Below are 26,855 nucleotides of genomic sequence, written 5' to 3'. Positions count from 1 at the left end.
CTTGGCTTTTTATTTTTCAACCTGTTTTCTCTTCAGTGAGGTTAAAATGCTCTGGAGAACAACTCCCAGACATTGATGCGTAAATTTACCAGACTTCCACGCACACAAACACACTCCCAAACAGACGACAGATGTTCCAAAATACCACAGAAACAACAACACAGATGCAAGCTGGGAAATGCCCTGCGAGATCTTCATTTGCTCCAGAATTAAGCTGCTTTAGGCGTTTTAGAGCTACATTTAAACACTGTGTGTTTTCACTGGAATCAGAGGGGGAAGAGGGAAAAAATGGTGGCCTGTAAACGAGGGGAGGTGTTGTTTCTCCTCATGTGAAGTTGTGCAAGAGTGTTTTTTTTTCCCCCTCAGTACAGCCTTTTTTGAAAAACATGCATTTCTCTGCAGATCAGCAAGACAGGGAGAAAGTGAGAGGAGTCATGTGTGGGAAACTGCAGCAGGAAGGAGAGTGCAGCTGGGAATTTTTTGCCTGGAGCTAAACAGACCGAAGCTCTGTGGCTAAAGAGGCAAAGATAGAGAGGGATGAGGAAAAGAAAGGAACATAGATAAATAGCAAAGAGGGTAAAATGTTGAAGAAGGGATGATGGGGCGCAAAGGATTTGGAGGAGGTTTGATAAGATGAAGGCGGGGTGAAAGTGAGTGAGGAGGAGGCTGAAGGATGACAGAGGGAAGGCACTCCCGTCTTTGCGTATTCTTGGAAGAAAAGCAATGTCAAGGTAAGTCACACACACACACACACACACACACACACACACACACACACACACACACAAACACTTGTACACAAAACATGTCTGCCTGAAAGTAGAAAAAAGCAGCATAACACTCCTCCCAGAGCATGTGTGAGAGGGTTTTCTATCCCCGTATTTGCCTTCACTCTCAATCTACTAACCTGTCATTTGATATCTGTTTACATACCTGCATACACACACCCAGTGTGTGCACTCTCTCTCCTGATCTATCTCTCACTCTCTCTCACTCAAACTCTCTCTCTCCAGCAGCAGGTCTCTGGAAGCAGCCAAACTGTCAGTTACTGTTGCAAACACATGCTCGCTCTCCGCGCTGCTCTTTTGCTGCCAAGGAAGGAGGAGGAGGAGGAGAAGAAAAAGTGAGGCTGGAAGGATCAGACAGATAGAGGAGAGAAAGAAAGGGATTTGGAGCAACCTCTGACGTCTTCCTTCTGTCTGCTTGAGTGTGAAGGCAACAAATGATGCCATAGCATCCAGGACGTAGCCAGGACCATCTTTCTATATTGTTCCCCTTTTTCTTTTTTTTTAATGATGAGGAGAGACCGTCTCTTCTTAGCCGCAACCCTCACTGCCATCTTCTCTGCTGACCTCTACTTCATCCTGCTGCCAAAGCTGCGGAGCGTGGGGCTAAAATCAGGACACTTTTGCTCATGTGGTCCCAACAACTTTACCCTCCCAATGCATGGGGGTCTGGCCACCCCTCAGCTCTCAAACTGGACCTCTGGGCCACCACTGGATGGTACAGAAACCAGACCAGATGATGGACAATCAAAATTGGAGAGGCTGTTTTCTCACCCTCTGTACAACATTGAAACTCCGGCGCTTGGGCCGGAGGAGAGGCTGCTGCTGACGGATCAGCTGATGGAGTACTACAGGAGGAAGGTGTCACGCTGGGAAAGGTAAGGTTAAAGTGTAATTCTTCAAAATCTTACAGCTCCCATTCTGATTAAGCTAAATGTGTCCACAATTGAGTTGATTTTGCAACTGCATGACTGTCTTGTGTTGCTCAACTTTTATTGTGAAAGAGTAAATCTCTTACTGTGACAGCACGTGGTGACTTGTCTGTGGTCAAAGGGCAGGGTCACTGACATTACAGACAAGCACACATCCATGCATACAAACACACTTGTGGATTAGCTCATGATAACCGAATTACACTCCCACACTGACAGTATGTGGTGAGACAATACTGTCAATTGAGTCCAAACAACGAATGGGATTGTGGCAGAAAAACCCTCACAAATATATATCCTCCCTGAGAGCTCACATCTGGAGCACTCTCTTTAAGGTAATGAGGGATTTAAAGCTGCTTAAACCCATGTTAATCTGTGGAGCTGTAGCTGTCTTGGCTTGTGAGGCAATCTATGAATCCCCACCAGGGAGATATACATGTTGGTCTCATATTGTGGAAATTGGGATTAAATATGAGGGTTGCACACAAATGCAATGGATGACCCACATGGTTGCAAAATGTTGAAACAGCATCCAAACACCTAGACGATAACATTTCTGAGGCTGCTAAAATGAATAGTGAAACCATTTTAATAGCATGCAGAACCAGGAAACAAGTAACTGTGTTATAAACCTTTTCTTGTGTCCTTCCAAAATATATTCTGCACCTGTTACACATTCTCCAGCTTTCTTTGCTGTGTACTTTGTGACTCGATTCTTTGTGTAGTCATTTCTATCTATGATTGAGCTTTTGACCCCTGAACAAACTCTTATTTTTATCCTTTCTCTTGCCACTCTATCCAGCCCAGGTTTGAGTTTGTTTAGGTTGGAAGATGACTGTCCTACTCAGTGTGGTCAGCTCAGGCGATGTGGTGCTACTCTCTAACCACAGACTTATTTGTTTTGGTCTCTGATTATTCTTCCATGGTCTTCAATTATAGCACAGAGGAGACGAGAGGAGATTGCAGATATTTAAAGATGTCTTACAATTTCTTTAAAAACCAAAAGAGACTATTAGATAACTGAAAGTTTGAAACTTGAATTTAAATTTGACTACAAAGCGAAATGTGAATATAAAATGAGCTTGCCTAAAATTGTTTTTAAACGTCTCCTTGTAGTTTCTTTTACAACATATTCTTGTTTGACCTGCTGCTGTCGAACACACTTTGCCATGGATTTCTGGCACCAAGTACTCCAAGTAGTCCGTACAAAACATAATACAGGCTCTACAAAAGAGCAGATATTTTTTAAAAGCTTAAAAATCCAAGTACACCCAAACCATCGTAGGTGCTCCGGTCTTTCTCAGTTTGATGTTCACGAGATCTCTGGAGCACAAAAAAGTAGTGCATTCAAAAAAAGGGATATTACAAAGATTTGATTTAGAAATGTCCTTTTTGCTTCCTCCTTTTCAGACATATGAAGATTTACAGCGAGGCAGCTGCCATGTCCAACATCACTTTGATCGAACATGAGGTAACATATGATCCCAATGCCAGCTGGGTGAAGTTTCACCTGGGAATCAACCGCTACGCGCTTTACTCGCGAGATGATCCCGCCATCCCAAAACTCCTCAAGGAGATGAACAGCATGACTGTCATCAGTGCAGGTGATGGATGGACGGACAGACAGACAGACAGACAGACAGACAGACAGACAGACAGACAGACAGACAGACAGACAGACAGACAGACAGACAGACAGACAGACAGATAGATACTGTAGATAGATAGATAGATAGATAGATAGATAGATAGATAGATAGATAGATAGATAGATAGATAGATAGATAGATAGATAGATAGATAGATAGATAGATAGATAGATAGATAGATAGATAGATAGATAGATAGATTTAATGACATATCAGCTATTTCTCTAAGCCTAAATTTTTTAGAAATTACTGTATATGGTATGATGACATTTTTCTGAAACATACATACTCAAGTAAAGTGCAGATATAAATAATTTCCAACTTACTTAATAACCATGCCCTCTCATTGTTTTGTGCCCTTCAGCTGCATCCTTTTGTACTATAAAGGCTTAAAACAGCAGATTTCAGTCTATTGGAGGGCCTAGTGAGGATGTAACTGTTATGGCCACCTTTAATAAATGTGATCCATACTGCACTATCAATAATTTCCGATCTCTAACAGATTACACTCAGGATGAGAAGGCCTTGAAAGGAGCATGTGACTGCACCCAAGGTAGGTTTATGTTCTGCACGGGGTAAAATGAAGCCTGTCTATCTGTTCAGGTGTTGATGCTCTTTCTCTTGTAGCTTACACTGTGTGTCTACATCTTAAGCTTGTATCAGCATGATTGTTTGATCTCTGACTATCCCCTTTGTTTTTCTGTTTTCCGCCGTGCGCTTCAGTACCAACAAACACAAACATACTGCTGCCTTTGTGATTGTGTTTCCGTTTGGCTCTGAATATAAGATGTGTTTGTCTGTGAAAGATGCTTGCTTTAGGGCAAATAAAACCAGGCGAATGTTGGTGTTCAAAGGCAGAGCTCTTAATTCAATATTTGATGTTTTTACGCTCAGAGGGAAGCCAGCATTTGCAGGATTCAGCCTACAACACCTACGCTTCCACCAGTTAAATTAACTCTAACAGCATGACAGAAAATGCTGCAAATGGAGGGATAATTTAAAAATAATGGCGCTACCTGTTGGCTAGGTATAACTAATAATAAGTGCATGTGTTCAGGCTCGAGTACTGCCTTTGCAGTGAATAAATACAGTTTGAAGTGCAAAAAGAGCACTTAATCTACATCTTAATTGTTAACTGCTCTCACATGCTTCCTGTCCTTTCAGTGCCTCTCTATAGTGCAGTGAAGTGACTGACCACGTAAACATTGAGCAGTGCCAAGAGGAAATGCAGCAGCATTTTTTTTTGCCCAGACAGTTTAAATTTAACCTCAAAAGACTTTCTCATTATTTCAGTAACCGAAGAGTGACAGGTTTCATCATACACTAAGGTTATTTATGCCTTTTCTTGGTCATTTCCAGTAGAAAAAAAAGGATTATAAGTTTTATGTGATTGTTAACTATTAATACACTGGCGTTTCACAAAGTGCAGTAGGGAGAGATGTGGTTAGTCTGGACTCATGCTGTGATATAATACAAAGCCAGACAGAAAAGAGCAAGGCTCCAGCTGTGTGACCAAAACCTCCAATTACTGTATCACAGGAAACTGTAGATGTAGGAAATAACTCAGTATGCACTGAACCCTGGGGCATTAAGATGAAAACCATATACTGACACACAAACCTGATATTCAAACCCCCAACCTGTAACAAAGCAAAGAGGATAATTTGACATTGATGTCTTTCTCATGTCTCTCCTCTGTAGTTGTGAAGCCTAGTGGACATCACCTGAAACTGGCCCTGAAGATGCAAAACTTTGCTAAAGCCATGTTTAAACCAATGAGGTGAGGAGTCCACATTTTGTATGTCCATGGTTTAGATCAAGCAGCATCAGTGGATTTAATGTCAGTGTCCAAAAGGTGACAATGACAAATGTGTAAGATCTCCAAGAATTTACCCACTTTTGGGTAAGTATAATTTTCCTTTGTGTATAAGATAAAGGGTATACAACACATTGTTGTAGCTACCATGATGTCAAAGTAATATAGGCTATGCCATGTATTAACTGAAGCTTAGATATTTGTTGAAAAATTGAATGTAGAATAGAATCAACTTTATTGTAATTGCACAAGAGTACAACAACATTTGCTGTGCCATGCCTGAAATATATAAAAAATATATATGTAAAGATAAAGTTATATATAAGGGGATAAATAAAAAAAAGGAATACATTATTAACCTAACTTAAATGTCTGTGCAGCAGAGTTCTCAAACAGTCTGACTGTGCAATAAACAGAAGAGAAATAGAACTTAATATCTGACAATTTCATTAAAGCAATACATTGACAATGTGTTATTTTTAAGCTAGCAATCAACTGTCCGTCTAGCATCAAGTCATAATATAAGTTAAACTAGACTTTAAACCTGATAAGCTCAACTTTAAAGAAGAGTATTTTGATATATCTAAAATAATTGAAGAATTGCAGTATGTGCCAACTTTATTTTACCTCCCCAATTAGCTAAATCCTCTAGTTTCTCTCTAGTATATGTTTAGATGACAACACAGCTGATACTCCTGTGTTGATTACACACCACAGACTATTGTTCCTGACATTGTGATCACTTTGTTTGTCTTAACTGTGTGTGTGTGTGTGTGTGTGTGTGTGTGTGTGTGTGTGTGTGTGTGTGTGTGTGTGTGGGTGTGTGTGTGTGTGTGTGTGTGCGTGCGTGCGTGTGTATGTGTTTGTGACAGGCAGCAGAGGGATGAAGAAACGCCAGAGAATTTCTTCTTCTTTGTTGATCTCCAGAGGCACAATGCAGAGATTGCTGCCTTCCACCTGGACAAGTGGGTGCACATGTCATGTAACTATTTTCAACAGCTGTTTCACTGATTCTTCATTTATCTCAGCTTTACTTTGAGTATTAAAGCCAAGTACTCTTGAAAATGACAAACAACACTTAAAGGAGGAAAGTCACCAGGCTATCTCAAGGCTCATTTGATTAGAGAAAAGGATTTAGTTCAACTTAATTCTTGTCTCTACCTCTTAATAAGTTTACCTGAAGATAGCCTGGTGGATTTTTGACGACATGTCCTGCCTCCTAAGAACCCAACCCCCTCTGTCAAACTACAGTCTCCTCCTCTGATGTGCAGAACAGGCAAATCGTGCTTTCCAATTTTTTTTAAGTTATCATAAAAAGAATTTTTTAAAAAAAGAAAAAAGAAAAACAACAACAACAACAACACAGTATTAGTTTCATGGCTCTAGGGGTTGTTTTTAGGTAAACAAGATGGATCATTGGATGAAATTGTAAGTATTCCGATGCATGAATCTTAAATTGCTCAATCTAAGCACACACACAAAAGGTCAATAGCATGTAAATCAACTCTCTTTATAGTTATATAATTCTTTTTTGTATGGTCATAGATTTGTAAGGTATACTAACTCATAAAGTTACGATAAGAAACGTTCAGTTTGTGTGAACTTTGGAGATTGTGGACAAAATGGTCTTATCTCTTTGCGGAGTGTGTCCTGTAGTCTTTCTGAACAATAAAAAGTAATGTTAATGTAATACATCTGCGAAATATGTAAACACAGGTAGGTCAAGTATCTGTGATGTAAAAAGCTTCACTTAGCCAGTGGCAGTGACCGACATAAAAATTAACAATTAAAAAAAAATCCAATTGGAGCAATGCTTATTCAGAAAGTCTTTAGTCGTCCCTTGCAAATAGCTATAACTCAAAACTAACTCACCCTCTGACAACATAAACCAGCCAGCCCACACATAGATTGCAACATGTTACCCAGTCCATGATTTCGACACTCGCTGATCAGCACAAACCACAGACCTCTGACAATTACAGGAACACACACATCTTTTTCAAATCACACATAAGCTAAAGTGAGGTGAGTCACTATGAAACACAGTCATTTCAGCTAGACTGTATCATTAACAAGCCGCACACGATACATCATCATTTCACAGCACTAAACAACAGGAGGGCAATGTCAACAGCTCAAACAATCACTTGATTCAACAGTTATTTGACTGAAATTCTGCTCTGCATATATTGGACCTTCAACAAGTGAGAATTTGATCAGAATGCAAACTGTTTCTGTCACTCAACACAAACAGCAAAACTAGATGTTGCTCTGCTGTCTCCTATTTTTAATTCATGGTGGTGTGTTCTTTATCTGTGGCAGTGTGTTGTCTGCCTCTGTTGTGTCTGTGGTGGCTCCCAGAAGCTCTCATTATCATCGCCAGTAATCAGTAGTTGGGGAATGCAGAGGATTGGAGAAACCGCCATTCAGCCTTACAAGCTGATTGCTGTTTGATTGCTGTTTTGTGAGTCATGCCTGAAATGTGTCCCTCGGGGAGACATAAGCTCGAGATAGTGTATTTGAAACAGCATGCTATTAAACTGAATTTAGATTGACAATATCTTATGATGAGAATCAGTCAAAACTATTTGCTCCTGTTTAATAAGCTAAAGAGACAGAGATAAGGATAACATTTACTTCCTCGGATTTCTTCTACATTTGCACCTAATTAATGTAAGAAAGTGAATTAACTTACAGAGATTAATTTATAACTGTTTTTTTAGGGTTCTGGACTTCAGGAGGGTCCCTCCTGTGTCTGGCAGGCTGGTGAATGTCACAGGAGAAGTGCTCCAAGTCACCCACAACGAAGACCTGAGAGGGGTTTTCTTCACCTCACCTGGTAATAAAACTAATGGGCTCCTTTAGAGGAATAGCTTACAGGTGTGAAATTCACCATGTTAAACATGATAGGATATAGCATCGTGCTTCCTTCAGATGATAAATTGCGGTAACTACAAGACTAGATTTTACTTTTCGACCTCCTTTGCTTCCTGTATGCCAAACTAAGCTATTGTTTTTTGACTCGCAAACTTAACGTGTCACTGACAGGCAGATAAAGTTAAATAAAGCACATGCTGGTTAGAATCAAGCTGTATTAAAAAAAAAGAAGCATAAAACACAATTAAAGCTGGTTTGCTATCACAAGTCTTTGGTCTAAAATACAAATCATAAATGTTCCCCCCCTATGGTCTCCAATTAAAATTTTAAATTTCTGTTGTACTATATATTTGAATACCTGCAACACTCCATTAGTTTTGAGGAAGAGGCCAAAGGAATGTGAACTCAAGGCATCATTTTTTTTATACAATTATTTGTCCCTCTTTTCCGAAAGCAAACAACACCTGTTTCTTCGCCAAGTGCCTGTATGTGTGCAAGACGGAGTATGCTGTGTGTGGAGGCCCGGACCTGCTGGAGGGCTCCCTGTCTGCCTACCTGCCCGGACTCAGCATCGCCCCCCGCATCTCCATCCCCAACCCCTGGATGCACTCGTACACCTTCAGCGGACAAGAGGAGTAAGACCTCCATATTTAAACGCTGAGCCAATATAATAGTCTTTTTTGTAAAGCATTTTTTGTGCTGCTTAACAGAATAACATTGTAATATAATACTCACACACTGTCAAAAGATAACTCTTATTGCTAGAACATCAAAACAACTCCTGGATAAAGAACTTTTTCTTGTCATTTATGTCTTTTCTTAAAGGTGGGAGGTGAATCCCTTCTACTGTGACACCATTAAGCAAACGTATCCATATAACTCAGGCAACAGGCTCCTCAACATCATAGACATGTCCATCTTTGACTTCCTCATAGGTACGTTACACCACTCAGCTGACAGCAGCTCCAACCCACACACGCATCAGAACTGTCATTGTCTGAAATAATGATTAGAACATTTTTGAAAATGTCTTTGTGGATACGGTGTATTACAGGTAACATGGACAGGCACCATTACGAGATTTTTACCAAATTTGGGGACAATGGATTCCTCCTCCACTTGGACAATGCCAGAGGGTGAGACAAAAGAGGTCACAGAGAACCCATCCAATTTACAGTAAACGTGTACTCTGTAGTTTCATTTCCTTCTCATATTTTGTGTTCAGGTTTGGAAAACACTCTCAAGATGAAATTTCCATCCTGGCTCCTCTATCTCAGTGTTGCACGTGAGTGTAAAATGATCAAGTCTTTACACGTGTATTTATATGATGAAGGGTTTTCAGCCTTTGAAGGGTGGCCCTGAAGGAATCAGAAAACAAAAGACAATGATCACACCTAAAGCATTTCAGTTTTTTAAAAAAGTGTTTTGTGAATTGTTGTGTTTTGTTAGGTCATGACTTTTTTTTGAGTGTCAAAGGCAGTGTGTTTCATGAAATGTTGTTTGTTAAGAGTGGTGTGTTTCATGATTTGTGCTTGTTAAAAAGGTTGTGTTGTTGGAAATTCTTTAACATGTTTCTCTAATACGTTGTTAATTTTCAGATGTGATATGTAAAATGATTTTGTTTTATGAAATGTATTGTTTCGTAAAAGGAATTGTATTTTATTATTTTATTTTTGATTAGACATTGATGTCCTTTGTGAAATGCTGAAATATGATCTTCAGGGCCACCATCCTTTAAAAAAAAAAAGGAACATATGAAAGGAAAATGAGCCTCTCTTCCTCTCCCATCAGAATAAAATACTCCACTCTAATGCGACTCCAGCTCCTGACCCAACCGGACTACAGGCTGAGCGATGTGATGAGGGAGTCCCTGGAGGGCGACCCCTTAAAACCTATCCTGACGGGGCCTCACCTCTTAGCTTTGGACCGCAGGTTAAAGAAGGTTCTCCGGGTGGTGCAACGCTGCATCCGGCGGCTGGGTGAGGACGAGGTCATAACCAGAGACTTTGTGAAATCAACAACAAGGCCTCAGAGTGCCACAGAAATGAGAGAGGTCATCAGGTAACAGAGGAGGAAAAATCGCTGCTCCTGCTCGTAGCTGATTTCTGAAGACTTCAGGATGAAGCTCATATGGTTTCGATTTACAGAACAAGGCCATAAATGGAAAACCCTGTGAAATGTTCAGAGGTGCCTGCAGAGATGGACGGAATCTCTTTGCGAATGTTCAGAACGTCAACGATTTCAGGCTTTGAATTCATATCCTAGAATTCCTTTCCTAGAGGGGGGTATAGTTTTATTTCCTTATGTTTCTCTCATAGTCATAAAATCCCTAAGGGGGCATTTTGTGACTGGCCTCAATCTTTACATGTTCACCTGTTATATCAGGAGACATCTCTTGAGAAATTGAAACATATTCATTAGATGGAGCTGTGAAGCACTGGATCACTTGTTTATTTAATAAATGTTTTAGACAATTGTTGTGTTCACTTGTACTTAATTTAAAAAGTTAAAATGGTTTTAATGCAATGGTATCGGTTTGAAAAGATTTTGTCACCTTCAAGAAACAGGATGGTGTGTGTGTGAGAGAGAGAGAGAGGGAGAAGGAGAGAGAGAGAGAGGGAGAAGGAGAGAGAGAGAGAGAGAGAGAGAGAGAGAGAGAGAGAGAGAGAGAGAGAGAGAGAGAAAAGTGCTACCTATTAAACAGTCATTTAGTTTACTCCACCCGGTTTTCCAGACTTGTAATCCATCTGTCTCATCTGAGTGTTTAAACAGCTTTACCACATAACTTTAACTAAAGCAGGCTCGGACAGAAAACGATTCACAGTTTGAATGTACATAAATACTTCTAGACAAAGACAAAGTTCTTTTTAACAACTTGTGGATGTATTACCTCTGTTAGCATGTCTCAGCCTTGACTTACTTTCTTTGCTCCTCTTATCAAACTAATCTGATTTGTCTCCATTGAAGTCTCCATGTAACATAATACAAAAAAACACAAGTATTTTTATAGGGGGATGTTTGGGAATTTGTAAGTTTTGCCAAATAAGGTCAGACATACGCCGGTTCACACCGACAAGGGGGCTGATAAGATCACACAGTGTGATTTCACCTGCAGGTGAATGCTTTCCACCATACAGTTTATCTTGACTCAAGCCTGGAAACGAGAATAACCAGAGAAGGAAGTGAAAGAACATGCCGAACTCTCAAAATCCCAATAGCTAAAGCTAGAGCATAAATCATATTGGTGCTTCACAGAGCCAAGTACAACTTTTCATGATGAAATTTGAGCATTATTTCAAGATGTCACTTCATGGAAAAAATTGCTAAGTTGTTAAAGGTCATTAAACCCCTCCAAGAAGGAAAAATGAAAAGATAAAGTCTGTAATTAACCAGAGAATGCATGTTATACTGAAAAGGGAAATGTTAAGCATTTATGTTTGCAGGATTTAGGCCTATGATGGACAAAGGACTTAAAAAAGCAGGCCAATGACTCTCCAATGTGGTCAAGACCAACAAAGTGATCATGCTGTCAGGAACAACAGTCTGTTGTGTGTAATCAACACAGCAGACACCGTCATTAGATACTAGAGAGGAGCTAGACGATTTAGCTAAATGCTGCTGAAAAATGAAGGCTACACAGAAATGACAAATACCGAAAAGTCTCAAATGGCCACTAGGGCCGGCTCCAGAAGTGAGTCACTCTGTAATTTTCCAGATATTAAAATGCTCTTTACTGTGGTTTAAAATCTAGTTCAACAAGTTCTCCAAAGCTTATCTCTTAATTCAAAACAAATGGTGTGGGTTTTTTTTTTTTATTAAACTATTAAAACTGTTTACATTTTACGACACACACACACACACACACACACACACACACACACACACACACACACACACACACACACAAACAATATAGGCTATAGACTCATATGTTTAAAATATATAAATAGTGATCCTATTATTCTAAACTGTTTTCTGAGAAGTTTCATTGTGTTTATCTTATTAATGTAGTCCTGGATCATATTTTTTTATTTTATACTAAAATCATATTGGTTTTCGGGCCTGAACGAAACCAGGTTTCATTAGGCTTTTCCACATCTTAAGAAACAATATGTCGCCCCCTGGCGGTCACATCATACAATACACTGTCTTCATGGCCATTAGTCTCTTCTAAAACTCATTATTGTTCTCAAGTAGGAGCCTAAATATATTCCAGGGACGTTCTTGTCTTTTTCAATGTACATATCCATTACGTGATGAAAATTGGTATTTTTTTTAAAGACTCAAAGACGTGAACACGACAAATAAAAACTTAAGGGCTCTGTTGGCTGATTGGGAACATTGCCAAAACTGATGATGCACACTGTCAAAACTGGCCTGGTCTGGGGTCGTTTATCTGCTCATTACTAAGGTAAAAATCCTCTTTGAAAAACAATTCTTTACTTTCTACCTGACAAATAAACCGTTTATTGAATTGAAAAGACCCAAAGTGCTGTCGAGTAAAAGTAATTTTAACTGGCACCTAAGATAAAAACGAACATAGCCTACTTATAGATTTTATTCTTTAAACTCCTTTTTTCCCCACGTGGCCCTGTTGCTATTCAAACTATTGTGTTATTAGGTCATTATTATGTTATAATATCTTTCAACCAAACCTTAAAATAGCAGCAGGGTTAACCTACTTGAATTGCAATTTTTTGCCTATCATTTATCAATTAAAAAGTCTATAAAATAAGTGGTCATTTGTATAGGCCTATAGTCTATATTTTAGTTAAAGGCAAACATATCTTTCCTCTGTTTGTTTACTGAGTAACTCCATATTAAAAAACATTTTAAAAGACCTGATGACATGTTTCTGAAGTATTATGCAGAGCCCATAATGGTCTCATTGGTTGTTATTCATACACTCATTTTTGTGTTGGGTTAAGGGTTCAGTTTTTTTCTTAAGTTTGACACATGCTGGTTGAAAATTAAGTTTAAGGCAGTTACTTAACTACAGAACTACAGATTAGTATATGTATGTCTGCGATTGACAGGTTAACTGAGAAACTCACAGAAAAAGGCTGCAATGATTAAGATATGATTAATAGGTTATTACTGAAATTCTTGATCACACCATAGGACATATATTTTTGCACTTTAGAGAAAGTGTTAAAGTGTGCCGGTTAGAAGAGGAAGTTTGTTGACTTTTCAGTCTTGAAGTGCAGGGCTCGGCAACAACTTTGAGATAGCTGTTGAACAAGACTGTAAAAGGATGCACTGTTACTGTATCCACAAACCAGCTGTTTTGACTGACTGTGTGAGGCTGGACGGCTGGATGCAGAGGCTTGTATACATCATGCTGCTAGAGAGTAGGTTGAAGTCGGAGCCACACTTCCGTGGCATGAGCAGCATATTGCTTGTAGTGTGTGGTGTGGACGAGCTACAGCTGTAGGTCACAACCTTCAGCTGGAGGTGGCCAAAGATTTTCACTTTCTGGACAAGGAGGAGCTAAAACATATCTGACAGCAAATTGGGGCAAGTATTCCGGTTCATGCTTCCACCTTCTGCAAGCCACCTCCTCAGAGGCTCCGCTGACTCCTGCACCATCATCAGAGGCCCCACTGACTCCTACACCGTCCTCAGAGGCCCCGCTGACTCCTAAGCCCTCCTCAAAGGTTCTGCTGACTCCTACACCCTCATTAGAAGTCCTTCTTACTTGTACACCCTCCTGAGAGGCTACGCCATCTCATACATCTCTCCTCAGAGGCCCTGTTGACTCCAATGCATTCGTCAGAGACCTTGCTTACTCCTACGCCGTCCTCAGAGCCCCTGCTGACTTTTAACCCTCGCCAGACTCTTAACCCTAACCACCATCAAAGGCCCTACTGACTCCTGCACCATCATCAGAGATCCTGCTGACTCCTACGCCCTCCTCAGAGGAACTTCTGCCTCCGACACTCTCCTCAAAGGCCCTGCTGATTCCTTCGCCCTCCTCAGAGGCCCTGCTGATTCCTTCGCTCTCCTCAGAGGCCCTGCTGATTCCTTCGCCCTCCTCAGAGGCCCTGCTGATTCCTTCGCTCTCCTCAGAGGCCCTGCTGATTCCTTCGCCCTCCTCAGAGGCCCTGCTGATTCCTTCGCTCTCCTCAGAGGCCCTGCTGATTCCTTCGCCCTCCTCAGAGGCCCTGCTGATTCCTTCGCCCTCCTCAGAGGCCCTGCTGATTCCTTCGCTCTCCTCAGAGGCCCAGGTGACACCTACGCATTCGTCAGAGGTCCTGCTTACTTGTGCACCCTCCTCAGTGGTCTTGCTTACTCTTACGCCCTTCTCAGAGGTCCTGCTGACTCCCCCCCCCCCCCCTCATCAGAGGTCTTGCTGTTCCTACGCAATTGTTAGAGGTCCTACTGACTCCCGCACCCTCGCCAGAGGTCCTGCTGACTCCAACGTTAGAAGTCTTGCTGACACAAGGGGCGGCAAATCTGGTAAGGTATTTTTAGTTATCTAGTTCACTCTCATTTATTTTAATTATTTATCCTTATTTCCTTTAGAAAGTAAATCATGTTAAGAAGGAGGATGTTTTGTGGAGACTGTACTCACAGCCCAGTCCCCACAAAAGATGTCTGGCCTCATGCCACCGGCATGGAGCTCGTTTCTGACGGTTTGGTCAGAATATGCACACCTGTAGCCTGCCAGAAGTCATTTTGTAGGGCTTTGGAAGTGCTCCTCCTGTTCCACCTAAAAGGCAGAGTAGATACTGGTCTCGTGCCCACAACATGCTTTTACCTCTTCACTTGGATTTGCACCAAGAGTGGTAAAATTGGCTTCCTCAATGGACAGATTAATATCCATGTCAAGCCATATTAAGTTTAGCTGATTTTGTGTTACAATTAATTCAATTCAAAAAGTTATTTCTCCCCAGGGGGCAATTCAAAGAATTCAGAATTCATTTTCAAAAATGTGATTCTAATAAATGTGGCATTTAACTCAGCGACACTTGGAGGTCTCTCTCTGATTTACTCATTAAGCACTCAATGTTTGAAACATGTATGGCTTAGATTTCACGTAGATTTTCCTGCACTTAAAGTAGTAATGTCTCCCTCTGGTGGACAGATGTCACATTTCATCTGTTTTCAGGTCCATTTTACAGTTTGTACCTAAAAGTAGGAGTTTCCTTCATATTTCATACCACATCAATGAAAATCAAACTTGTGGCTTAGTGAAATTAAAGTATGAGTTTACCAGGAAGCTGAACTGAAACCATCTTGTAAGACTATAATTCAAATATAAAGCTGTAAAGAGAATTAAACAGAACTGGAGACAAGGTTGTAATATTTTTTACTTTTTTATTGCTTAAATTGCCATCTGGAACAATCTATACCAAAAGGATAAACATCTTTGCACATACAGGAGGTCAAACTGAATACAGGGTATAATAGAAAAAGAATGGTCCTCTGATGGCCCACAGCTCTCTGCACTGCAGGCCGAACAAACTCACTGAAGATCGGGCTAGCAGGAGTGACTGACAACTACTGTTAGCCCAGGTTAGGTAAGCTAAGGCAAACCGGGACGATTGCAGTGTGGTTAAAAACAATTCTGGACTAAAACTGACAGTGTCGCTATTTACATGAAAACTTCATTTGGACAAAGGCTAAGACAATCCTTTGCCACTAAACTGTCGTTTCGTATGGATCAAGATAAATGGGTCAATGGACATAAATCCACATTTTTTTCTCAGTTAAGGAGGGGACAGATGAAGATCAGTTAAAAGAAAAATATTCACTCGTTTCCATTCACAAAAACTCTCACTCACCTGACTACCCTGAAATCGGCACGAAACTCAAATGTTTTTTAGAAGTACAAACACACACACCTCAATTGTAAGCTCATAAAAGGGCTCCGATTGAGTCAAAATCAGACGCATGAATGCTTCTGATAACAACTAGTGAGGCAGGAATGAAGATTTAAGCCTTTGATCCAGAAGTGAACATTTTGTTTGATTTGGTAAAGATCTCTTAAAAAAAAACAAAAAAACAAAAAAAACACAAACAGAGGTAACATTTTATGCCATCTAAATAGCTGTGAGTTAAGATAGGGAGAAGCAAACCAAATATTTAACAAATTTCCTGCAGCTGCAGGGCAAGCTTTTCTTTTTTTTTTTTTTTTTCTCAATATACGCTTCCATTCATACCGGATCACTGGATGAAAACATCATGCCAAGTAAGCATAGAGAACAGATCACAAGCTACTCTGATGAAAAGACAGCTATCTTTTCAAACAGGCAAGAAGCAATGACACTAGTTTTTAAATAAATATCTGCTCGCCTGTGATGCTTTCACACATAAATACTTCTCATGGCATGAATTCCATGAAACTCTCGGCTCAAGACGTCACTTCAATAAACCTTTAATTAACCCCATATGATCTAACTTCAAAACCCATGACGCTTTTTACACAATACAATTACATACTGGTTTGTCTAGCTGACAAGAAGCTTTTTTTTAATTTGTGGCACTGGACACCTAAAATAGAATTTATGGAAAAATAAGTGTTTACAAAAGACAGTTAAACATATTTTTTTAAGATCACCATAACTCCAAACCATAAGTTTATCATTAAGTTAATGATAATATTTTAACTATAATCATTTTAACTATACTATAAGAACATTTTTGATTACAAACCATAGCAGAAGAGTGACCAAGTTATTTGGTATATACTCAAAAATTGAATACTGAAATACATTTAATACTCTTTTTTTTTGTACTTTCTTTTTTATATTTTGTCCCTCAGAGTAGTCAAGGCAGTACTTGTATGGTTGTTCTACTGATTAAGAGGACAATAAGTTCAATACCTACTTTCTGCTTAGAGCTTGAGATAGACAGGGAAGAGAACACACTGCATTCCACGGCTATGCATCCTTGCGATGTGACGAGAATCAACATTTTGGCACTAGCCTGGTAGCTGCATAATCAAATTAAAAGTTCTCGGAGCTTTCTGGAAATGAGCAAAATCAAGACTCCTCGTGTCACATCATACCAGTCAAAGAAAATAAAAACAAAGATAGTAAAGCTGAAATCTAAAAGCTAAACTTGATGCAACCACATCCTGCAGCTTCTAACTTCTGCTTCGCGCTCTTTATCTAATCAAGCAAAAAGGAAACTGTAAGAGGGAGAAGCAGTCCTCTTTTCACACCAGTCTACAACACAATCACAATCTGTGAAAAAAATAAAATAAAAATCCCCCGAAGCGCCATGTAAAGGTTGATTGTCCTGTCTCCTCAATCTGAGACCCTAATGTCTTCCAGATCTCTAAACAATCCTGCTCTGTGTTTAAGTCTAAAAAGAAAGCGTAACCAGCAAATACATATACAACATAGGTAACGTGATGTAACTGTGCCTACAAGGTAGCTTACAGCAGCTGGAACAAGCGCTGGTGAATGGCTGAATGTCACCTCAGTGTGACAGGTGGTAACAACAAAACAATCTCTGTGTGGAAAACCAGAAAGAGAAAAAAAAGGAGAAAAGCGAACAGAAAAAAAGAAGAAAGTGCCAAAAAAGCAAATTGCATTGGTGGACCCTGGGTCTAAAAGGGGGGAGAAAGGTGGAGGAGAGAGAAGGTGGAGGGGAGACAAGGACGCCCCCTTCAAACGGACAGCGAGACGAAGCTGTTGTACTGTTGGATGTTGCGTTTGAGAATGTCTGAACAGGGACCCAGGACGCGCTCGAAGCGAGGCCGGTCCAGCTTGACGCACTTCAGAGGACCACGAGCGACCACAGTGGCAGCACGGGGGCGGTTCATCAGCAGAGCAATCTCACCTGGAGAACGCACGAGACATGCACACAATGCAGCTTAAAACTATCTTTAACTCAGAGGAATGCAACAAAAACTTTTGGACGTGGTCGATGCACAGTAAAACAAACAAAACTGAAACTACTTACCAAAGTAGTCAGATGGTCCTAACCTCCCCACTTCCACAAACTCCTCATTCTCTGAGCGACGCTGCAACACAGCTGCAGAACCCTGAAACGACACGTAAATGAACATAAGTCCATGCATAGCATTTTAGATTACCCGCGAGAAGTGGTGAGACTAGTGGTTAGTTAGGTTGACAGCATGTACAGTAACTTAACTACAGAAAAGGGAACCTGCTACAGGTAGAACATCTTTCTTTCCGTCACTGCTGCAGAATGATGTCACTACGGTGTGCTCAAAGGGACAAAATGGTTATTAAAAAAAAAATTAAAAAATTAAAAAGATTTCTAAATTTTGGAAAAGGTTAAGTTCTAGGAGTGACCAAACCGGTTTGTTCATGACTGCATATTTTTTTACGACAGAAAAAATTTACCTCCAAGATGATGAAGAACTCATCTCCAGGCTCTCCCTGCACAACAATCTTCTGTCCGTCCTCAAACTGGACGGGCTCCAAGGCATCAGCAACCGTCAGACGCTCCCATTTATCAAGAGACTCTGACGACGGAGGGAGAACAAATGAAGGTTCAGGTGTGGCGGCAGAAACCTCAGATGATAAAGCTGCATTTGCTATTAGCTTGGTTTTGAAGCGAGTTATTTTTACATATTCTTTCAGGTTATTTTGAATCTCAGCTTCACTTGTTCTATTTTAAAACGTGCGAGTGAGGCGGATTTCAAGAGAAAAACAAAAAAAAAAATCACCTAGAATGGACACTTTCCTGAGGAATTCCTCATACATCTTCCTCTTTCTCAAAGTGCTTCCCTGAAAGACAGAGAGTTCGCGAGTTAAAATGTGCAGAACACTTTTGGTCACATTTAGGGAATGAATGTGAAACATTTCACTATAAAGCTTTTCTTCTCCGCATAACGGACGCAGATGTAACACCTCCTCACCATAAGTATTCTCCTGTAGCTGTCCCTGTCGATGCCCCACAGCTTCACATTGGTCTTGGCTCTGACTGTGGCCGCCCTCGGGGTGCCGTATATCAGGGCCAGCTCTCCAAAGCTGCCACCCTCCCCGATGCTTGTCACCCATTCATTGTTAACATACACCTGAGATTAAAAGGGAACACAGCGATGATGATATTATGATGACATGTTTTGGTAATTGCTTTCTAAAAATCTGAGATGAGTTACTCACATCCATCTCCCCTTGGTCGATAACATAGAAGTTGTCCCCTTCATCACCTGGATACACAAAGCATTACTCTAGGCATCACAAAGAAGTGTTTTTTTTTTGTTTTTTTTAATCAACTTAAAAAAAAAAAAAAGATGTTATCTTACCCTGCAGGATGACGGTTTCCCCTGCGATGTAGGTGACTGGAAACATTGCATCAAATATATCGCTGAAAAGGGGAAAGGTTAGTTGATTAGTAACACAGTTTTTAAAACTTACTGTAAATGACGTTTATAAAAACAAAGAGTGTTTAGGACGAGTACCTCCTCTCATTGTCGTCCAGGTGTGAGAAAAGCACGTTCTTCTCAATGGCTTTGGCCAAGGCTGCCATCGTCTTGTAGTCTTTTGGAATTACCTTTACAAAGTGACAGAGATGTTGTTTTAATTTATTTACACTGTGAAGAGTTTTAACTCGGGCTTTCAGATGATTCATTTCTTAAAATCATAACTGAAAGCTGAAATTCAATACTTAATCAAGATTACTAACGTTTACAGGAATGCTTTTTGTTTGAAAGGAAATCGTGGTAAACCAAAGGTAGCAGCATTAATTCAACGACTGAAAAAATGAACTTTGAAAGGCTTAAAAAGTAAATAAAAACAGTTCAACAGGACGGGGAAAAAAGTCAAATGTTTGGTGTCACAAGGTGGATATTCACTTTTGACTCGTCGTTTTCACTGAAATGAGCCATTCAAAGGTGCAAAGGTGTTGTTCTTATCTATCGCTGTGTCAACCCGGAGAGGCTGCTGTGCGCCCTGAGCCTAAAACTTACTGTAAATGACGCTTATAAAAACAAACGCTGAACTACTCTGAAAATGTGACAGACCCCACACACTAACTGATTCATTCTGCGACAACCACAACCTTGACTGTGTCAACATGTCACCTCATGTGGTCAGACGCGATTTAAGAAATACACGATAGGCAAGCGAGATGTGGCTAGCTGTTAGCTGGTACATTCGTAACGGGAAACATTTTGGTCCAACAATCCTTGTTAGTTTCATTGAGGTTTCTTTTACAAACGCGTTGTAAAAACACACTGTGTGTCGCCACAAATCAAGTAGTTAGTCCTGAATTCATGACATCCGTCTAACTTTATACTTCGCAATTGCTGTTGTCGCTGAGGCTATGTTCAACAGGATTTGTGATCGTAAATATTGAAACATTTAATATGTACGTTTTCAAATCGGAGTGGCCCTGATCATCTTCTGAGCAGACTGACGAGGTTGAAATCCCTCTCAACACACCTCAGAAGAATCTGGCAAGTTAATCTTTGTTAACTTTGGTCAAAAGAGTGAAATCTGGCTCACAATCGGCCCGGTTATCTTGTAGTGTGTAACCCGCTTGAAGGGACAAGGTGGCACCTGATCAATGCGATTTAAAAAAAGGAATGCTAACGATTAACATAGACAGCCTGAGTTTTATCAAAGTATTGATTAAATAGTGCTGACACCATGATATCGATCATGTAGATCTAAATATTGGGGGGAAAAAACCTCGCAGCTGGCCATGCTGCCTATGTCTCTACCTTTCTGACATAGGAGGCTGCGTCCTCCTCTGTGTAGACCTCCGCGCTGAACGCTCCTCTCCGCCGGCGACCCTTCACCACAGGGTTCATAGGAGGAGACACCTCCTCATCACGGGAGTCTGAGCGGGAACTGTTGGCCTTCTGCTGGTTCTGGATCTGTTTGGCCTCCTCCTGGACCAGGGCAGGGACCGACAGTCAACAAGGTTTACAACTACTGCACTCCAGTTAAATCAAGGAGTATTTATAGAGCACATAATCCAACAGACATACATAGACACATATTGATGTCATAATTACAGTTTAATTGCTTAATTTTGATCAGTTTTATGACATTATTCAATGATAATCTTTTGTTAGTGATTGAAATAAAAGTGCTTTAAACTTTATTTGTTCATGCAGTATGTTTGTCCTTTATATTCATTGGAACTGAAATATGTATCTTTGTGCTACTGATTCTGCACTTTAAGAGTTGTGTAATGTTGTGATAGTTCACTCTGCATGTAAAAAAAAACCTAAGAAAAGACTGAAATGAGAAAATAAAATCAAGGGCATAAATGTGCAGAAGGAGAACAACTGTTGTTGTGTGTGAACAGCTTGTTAGAAATCTAAATAAAATTAGATTTTTAATAAAAAACAATATTAAAAAATGCTTATTTGACATTCTCAGTTAAATAAGAAGAAAAATATAGTCTGTATCAACGTCATTAAAAACACTCAACAACATTAAATACTACCTTTACAAGAGACATTAAGTAGAATGAAAGAACAGGATTATAAGCTATCACTGTCAGAACACAGAAAACCAAAAGACACACACACTGTACATACATGAATACATACATACACATTCATACATACACACACCTTCTCCAGCCTCTCGAAGTACTCCCTGAGGAAGGCCATGGGCCTGTCTGGCCTGGAGGTGCACAGCTGGACAATACAGTCCTTCAGCAGCTGTTGAATATTGTGTTTTTGCACGTACTGCTCACACTCTCTCAGGCTCCGCTCCTCCTCGCTGCTCGTACTTCCAGATGCCATGACGACAACGGCGACCCTGCTCTTTGACCTCTAACCTTTGTGCTGGAGGGAGTGAAAAGTAACGAGGAAAATGAGAGAATTAATGCAGACCATGGAAATCCAACATGGATTTACTGGAACAAAAACAAAGCAAAGGCTATTTGTGTGTCAGGATGTGAAATGGACAGACAAAAAAAAAAAACATTAGAATGTGAGAAAAGTAGAGGCAGAGTGAGAAGGGGGGGCGGGGGTTGTTCTGGCACTAAGGAGCCTGAGTGCTTCTCAGTGTCAGGAGAGAAAACTGGTCATATGATGTGATCACACATATCTGAACACAGACAACAAACTAGGACAGGCCTGCTGTCAGTGCATGGCTTATTTACTCAAAACAACTTTCCTTTTTCACCAGCCTGAATGAAGCTTTCTATCAGGGACACAGTATCATACCCACGGCATAACATAAGATGAACAGTATAAATAAGTCCTATGAATCAACCCACTGTGAAAAAGCCCAAAGCATAAAAACATGAAAATGCTTGTGGTTTCAACATTTAAGGACACAATACTGCTGCTGAGCAAAATAGCCTGACAGAGTCCAGATCATGTGGTGCGCTGGTTGAGCTTGATCTTAGTCTAAAACAGGAAGGCCTGCAAAGTCCTGATGTACCCAGCAAAGTTCAGATAAGTAATTGAGTGAAATCAGACCTGTGGAGCTGACAGACAAACGGACTGACAGACACATCCTCTCTGTCCCTGCTGCAAGTGTTTCATGTATGTTCATCAGATTAACAAAACTCTGACGTTTTCTAATCTGGCGAAGATAAAGAGAAATTACCCGCCAAAGATGTCAAAGAAGACGCCAGAACATCCTTTCAGAAACTAATATCACAGCGGAAACTTGTCAGGCTTGTTTTAATTTGTAAACCTACAGCCAACAAGAATATAACAGCGACAAGTTACTGATGTGAAAGCAGGAGGATTGATTTAAACAGTAATTATTTGATTATATGTATCTAAACTAGTAAACGCATTTAATTGGTATGAAATTAATATATTCTTGGAAGACATGCAGCACCGCCTTCTCTGTATGTTGGGAAGCGGGCTGTCAATTTAAGATGAGGAAACGCTGATGCACAAATGACCTTGCTCAACAAGCAACACCAAGCTTTATTGGAAGATAAATGACTAGTGTTGGTCTAATGGTCAACAAATGAAGTCAATGGTTTCGCCTGCAGAAACAGAGTAAAGCTAATGTCCTGTCTGTAACACTGTCTAGGTCAGGAAGGCTTCAATGAGGAGGCTGATGGTTGCAGCCAAGTATCCGACAGCAAAACGGACTTTTGCCAAAAATGCAACCGACACATTATTCTTACAACAAAATAACAGCAAGTAGAAGCGATACAGGAATGTGTTGACGTTTTTCTTGTCTAAAACAGGCCTTCTTGAGAGTGTCTCGTTTGATGCATAGCTTGCTAGCGCCGTGCAAAGGCAAAGCTCTCCTAAAATGACGCCATCTTGAGTTCTATCATAAACAAACGAGAGACGGAGGAAACAGAATTAAAGCTACGCGGAGGTCATGCTATCCGTGTACTGTTGAACAGCGAAAATACTCACAAGAAAATGTGAATTCCTGCCGAGCCCTTGGTAAGCGACTCGGGATGGGGTTTTTTTCTCAATGCGTACCGTTACCAGATCCTCTCCGCTTCGATTTTTTTTCCGAGCCCTGGACCGCTGCCCCACCGGATACGGCTGAGAACCAATCAACAGCCGTCACTGACGTCAATTCTCCCCGTTCTGACATGTGAGCCCGTAACCCTTAGCAACCTTAAAGGGGGCGCACGGAAGCCGTGACGTCAAGGACATAGTTCAGAAATGAAAAAAAAAAATCGATTGGTATCTGATTATAAATTACACCAATAATGTAAATCTCACACTTTAAATTTACAGATGCATTTACTGCTTCACTGTTTAGTGTGAAACTTAACAGCATGAAGGTAATTTGTGGAACAGATGAATATGAATTAGAGAAACAGAAACGTCTGAAAAGGGAACCCAGGAAGTATTACAAAACTCCTTTTATTTCTCTGAAGTTGAAGGACGTATTCAATGTGGTATATAAACAGTGTAAAATGTAACTAACCGTTATTTTAAAGCTTTTCTTAGATCCCTAATTTCACGGGTAAAAGGATGCTGCAATAAAACAGCAAATAACTTTTAAGACTATGAAGTAGGCTACTGCTTGTTGCTTACCCTAATGTAGATACATGCCATTAGTGTATTAGTTTACATAAACCATCAAATTAAGCACTCTCATCACAAAGACAAATATAATAAAGGGTTTATAAAATACAGTCAAAAAACTTCTTTGTTACTGTACATTTAATATTTAGATGTTGCAGCTTGTTAAATTGCAGGTAATGTTGGTAATGTATCTCCAAGAATCACATTTGATATGCTAAATGTACTAAATGTGTGTAAAAACTGGAACAAAGCTAACTTAATCATTTATGAAAGGGACTTTAAAAGTATCTATTGCCTGAAAAATACATTAAACATAAACGGTAAAGGTTCAGTGGCTCTTTTCCACATCTTCATCAGGTACATTTGCCAACAAAACATAGAATAACTGTAATGATTAAAAAATGGCTATACAAAAACTATAGGCCTATCAATTGTATTTCTTTCAATAATAAAAAACAAAGCAGTTCTCGTTCTGTCAGGCTGTCAAACGAGGTGGTCGCTCGCTACAAGCAAGTGGTCAAAAAGCCTGATGTGTTTTACCCAATGAAAACATCAAAACATTTCCTCGTGATAAGACTGAAGGTATAATTGGCCAATCAACAGTTTACCTCCTTGATAGGCGTGTCTTATTTGATTGACATCCATGTTATCAAATAAATCATAGGTTCTAAACAGTGCAACCAATAGAAACACCGGAGTCCCGATTTTGGCCTATTATCGTCAGCCAATCACGAAACAGCTTAGGGTGACGCATCCACCCATCAGCTGTTTTTGTTTTGCTGTGTGGGTATTGCAAGTTAATAACATAATAACAGCAGCATCGACTTGTTCTATCGAAACAGCTCATGTTTTTATCTGGTTTGGGTTTAAGGTTAGAGGTCTAACATTAATCACTCGGTGTTTTGTGCGCCTTTTGAGCCGGACTGTCCGGACATTCCTTTCCCTGAAGAGTGTGAGCGTGGCGCTTGGAGTCGGGAAGAAGAGGAGGGGAAGCGGGTTCCGGCGGGGATCGACCCGAGGCCGAGGCCTCCGACCTCGACCGGTGAGAGAAGAGGGAATTAATCGGCTCGGATGGAGTTCGAGGAAACCCCGGACGGCCCTGTTGTGCACCGAGGCTTCATCTGTGCCTCGTTCAACCAGGACACCACGTAAGCGACCCAGCATGAACTCAATCTCCACAATGCACCTGACTGTTGCATAATTGTTTTCAGTCACATTACATACTCTTGTTTATATTATGTTCACTTGCAATGTCGCAAACAAAGCAGCTGTCTGTGTGTCCAAAATAAAACCGTCTGTATGCTTCATTAAAACTTGCAGATTAGTCCCAAGCAGCTGAAAGTGAAGTAGGCCACCGTGTTAATCTTTAAGGCCTGTTGCACATTAAACTAGACAGTTTGACCAAACAAGTAGTATACTGGCTCTTGTGTAATAACAGGTTAATACACCGATTGAAAACAGACTTAACTTATAAAGTATAATGCAACTTCTTCCTCCAACCTTCATAAAGGGAATTCATAGATTTTAATGAAAGCTGTATTAATTTGTTACAACAAGATAGACTCATACAGTTGCCTTCTCAGACCAGGTAAACTATAAATGTGACTGGTGTCTGAGCACTTTCTTGTATTATGTCAGATGATGGTTCAGTTATCAGACCTACTGTAGTGTAAAGAAGTAATCACCGCTCATACAAATATATGATGAAGCCAAGAATTAAGGAGCCATACACTGTAGCATCCATGACATGTTTTACAGCTCATTTTGTTTTGCAGTAAAGTTCATTAGTGTTTATGACCATATTGTTGTACTAGCAAGCATGTCTCACAAAATATTTTAACCAATTATCAGTGTTCACAGAAAAGAGTTTCTAAGATGACTTCACAGTAACCAAGGTTGATTCTAAGTGTTTCAAAAGTGTGACAAAGAAGGTTGCTGTGTGGAAGTTCTCTGTGTGACAGCTTACAATACGCAGCACAATGCATATGAAGTACTTCAGAATTCTTTTAAGTGACTGTAATAACAGTATTATCTTCAACCTTAACAATGACTGGTGCGTCTGGTAAAATAATCTCTTGCATGTTTTTATTGCAGTTCTCTGTCAGTGGGCACAAAGACTGGCTACAGGCTCTTCTCAGTGACTGCTGCGGACAAACTGGATTGCATCCATGAGGGGGGTAAGATTCTCACTGTGCATTACATGTCAAATTACAGTAGCATACATCACACAATGACAGATTCCCTGCACAGTGCTCTCCATTAAAAGAGATGCATGATTCAGTACGTATGCTGTATCCAATCATGCAAATGTGACAAAGCAGCATCCCGCCCTGTTGTGTCACGGAAAAAGTTTGATAGGAGTGTTATTTTATCTATGTTAAGGAAACATTGGAGACAGGCCTGACAATATTTGCTAAACTGCATACAGAGTTAAACAAAGGGACATGTAGTTTTCTTATCCCTCATAGGAACAAAGGAAGTTAAAGTGTAGAGTCGGTTTGAGGAAGTGGGAGCTCAAAAGTTCTCTTTGTTTGGAGACTGCCAGTTTCTGTGATAACAGTGAGGCAAGATAGTTACTGACAACGATAAAATATTTGCCTTTGTACTCTACACTAACATGTAATACATATTTACACTGAAGTGTTTAAGAGTGAAAGCACGAAATATGCAGCTAGCAATGTCTAATGTCTTTCCCTTGTCCCTCGTCCTTTACCCTAGTGGAGTGTTCAGACGTGTATATAGTGGAGCGGCTTTTCTCCAGCAGTCTGGTGGTAGTGGTCAGTCTGTCCATGCCTCGGCGAATGAACGTCTACCACTTTAAGAAAGGTACCGAAATTTGTAACTACAGCTACTCCAACAACATCCTCTCCGTCAGACTCAACAGACAGG

The 26,855-nt window shown here is 40.3% G+C and overlaps 3 protein-coding genes across 4 annotated transcripts in view; 2 read left to right on the top strand and 1 right to left on the bottom strand.

Moving 5' to 3' along the window:
* The first annotated feature begins 402 nt into the window (after nt 1–402).
* Nucleotides 403–10,534, top strand: fam20a (FAM20A golgi associated secretory pathway pseudokinase). 2 transcript variants are annotated; one of them, XM_079372771.1, is made up of 12 exons: nt 403–731; nt 1,017–1,663; nt 3,128–3,321; nt 3,869–3,919; nt 5,068–5,146; nt 6,055–6,147; nt 7,906–8,021; nt 8,514–8,694; nt 8,885–8,994; nt 9,114–9,195; nt 9,285–9,344; nt 9,851–10,534. In XM_079372771.1, the coding sequence occupies exons 2-12, from the start codon at nt 1,293–1,295 to the stop codon at nt 10,122–10,124; spliced, it is 1,611 nt and encodes a 536-aa protein (XP_079228897.1). In that variant the 5' UTR covers nt 403–731; nt 1,017–1,292; the 3' UTR covers nt 10,125–10,534. The 2 variants fall into 2 exon arrangements, with proteins under 2 accessions (XP_079228897.1, XP_079228898.1); XM_079372772.1 differs by having other exon boundaries at nt 1,014–1,663.
* Nucleotides 10,535–15,365: 4,831 nt separating this feature from the next.
* Nucleotides 15,366–23,515, bottom strand: LOC306842168 (cAMP-dependent protein kinase type I-alpha regulatory subunit). Its single transcript, XM_079372277.1, has 11 exons — nt 23,340–23,515; nt 21,573–21,788; nt 20,709–20,879; nt 19,446–19,537; nt 19,290–19,351; nt 19,147–19,193; nt 18,900–19,058; nt 18,708–18,768; nt 18,382–18,503; nt 17,975–18,056; nt 15,366–17,851 (listed from the first exon to the last, which is right to left on the bottom strand). The coding sequence occupies exons 2-11, from the start codon at nt 21,744–21,746 to the stop codon at nt 17,679–17,681; spliced, it is 1,143 nt and encodes a 380-aa protein (XP_079228403.1). The 5' UTR covers nt 21,747–21,788; nt 23,340–23,515; the 3' UTR covers nt 15,366–17,678.
* A 1,185-nt stretch (nt 23,516–24,700) lies between these two features.
* Nucleotides 24,701–26,855, top strand: part of LOC306842059 (WD repeat domain phosphoinositide-interacting protein 1-like) — a 9,234-nt gene continuing 7,079 nt past the window's right edge. Inside the window, exons 1-3 of the mRNA XM_079372084.1 lie at nt 24,701–25,114; nt 26,061–26,143; nt 26,685–26,854. Coding sequence (XP_079228210.1) covers nt 25,038–25,114; nt 26,061–26,143; nt 26,685–26,854 — 330 coding nt within the window. The 5' untranslated portion in view covers nt 24,701–25,037. The remainder of the gene's footprint in view (nt 25,115–26,060; nt 26,144–26,684; nt 26,855) is intronic.

Source organism: Symphodus melops, assembly GCF_947650265.1.
Source record: "Symphodus melops genome assembly, chromosome: 21".
Classification (NCBI taxonomy): Eukaryota; Metazoa; Chordata; class Actinopteri; order Labriformes; family Labridae; genus Symphodus; species Symphodus melops.
Note: the sequence above shows the minus strand (reverse complement) of the source record. Positions and strands in the feature narration are given on the sequence as shown.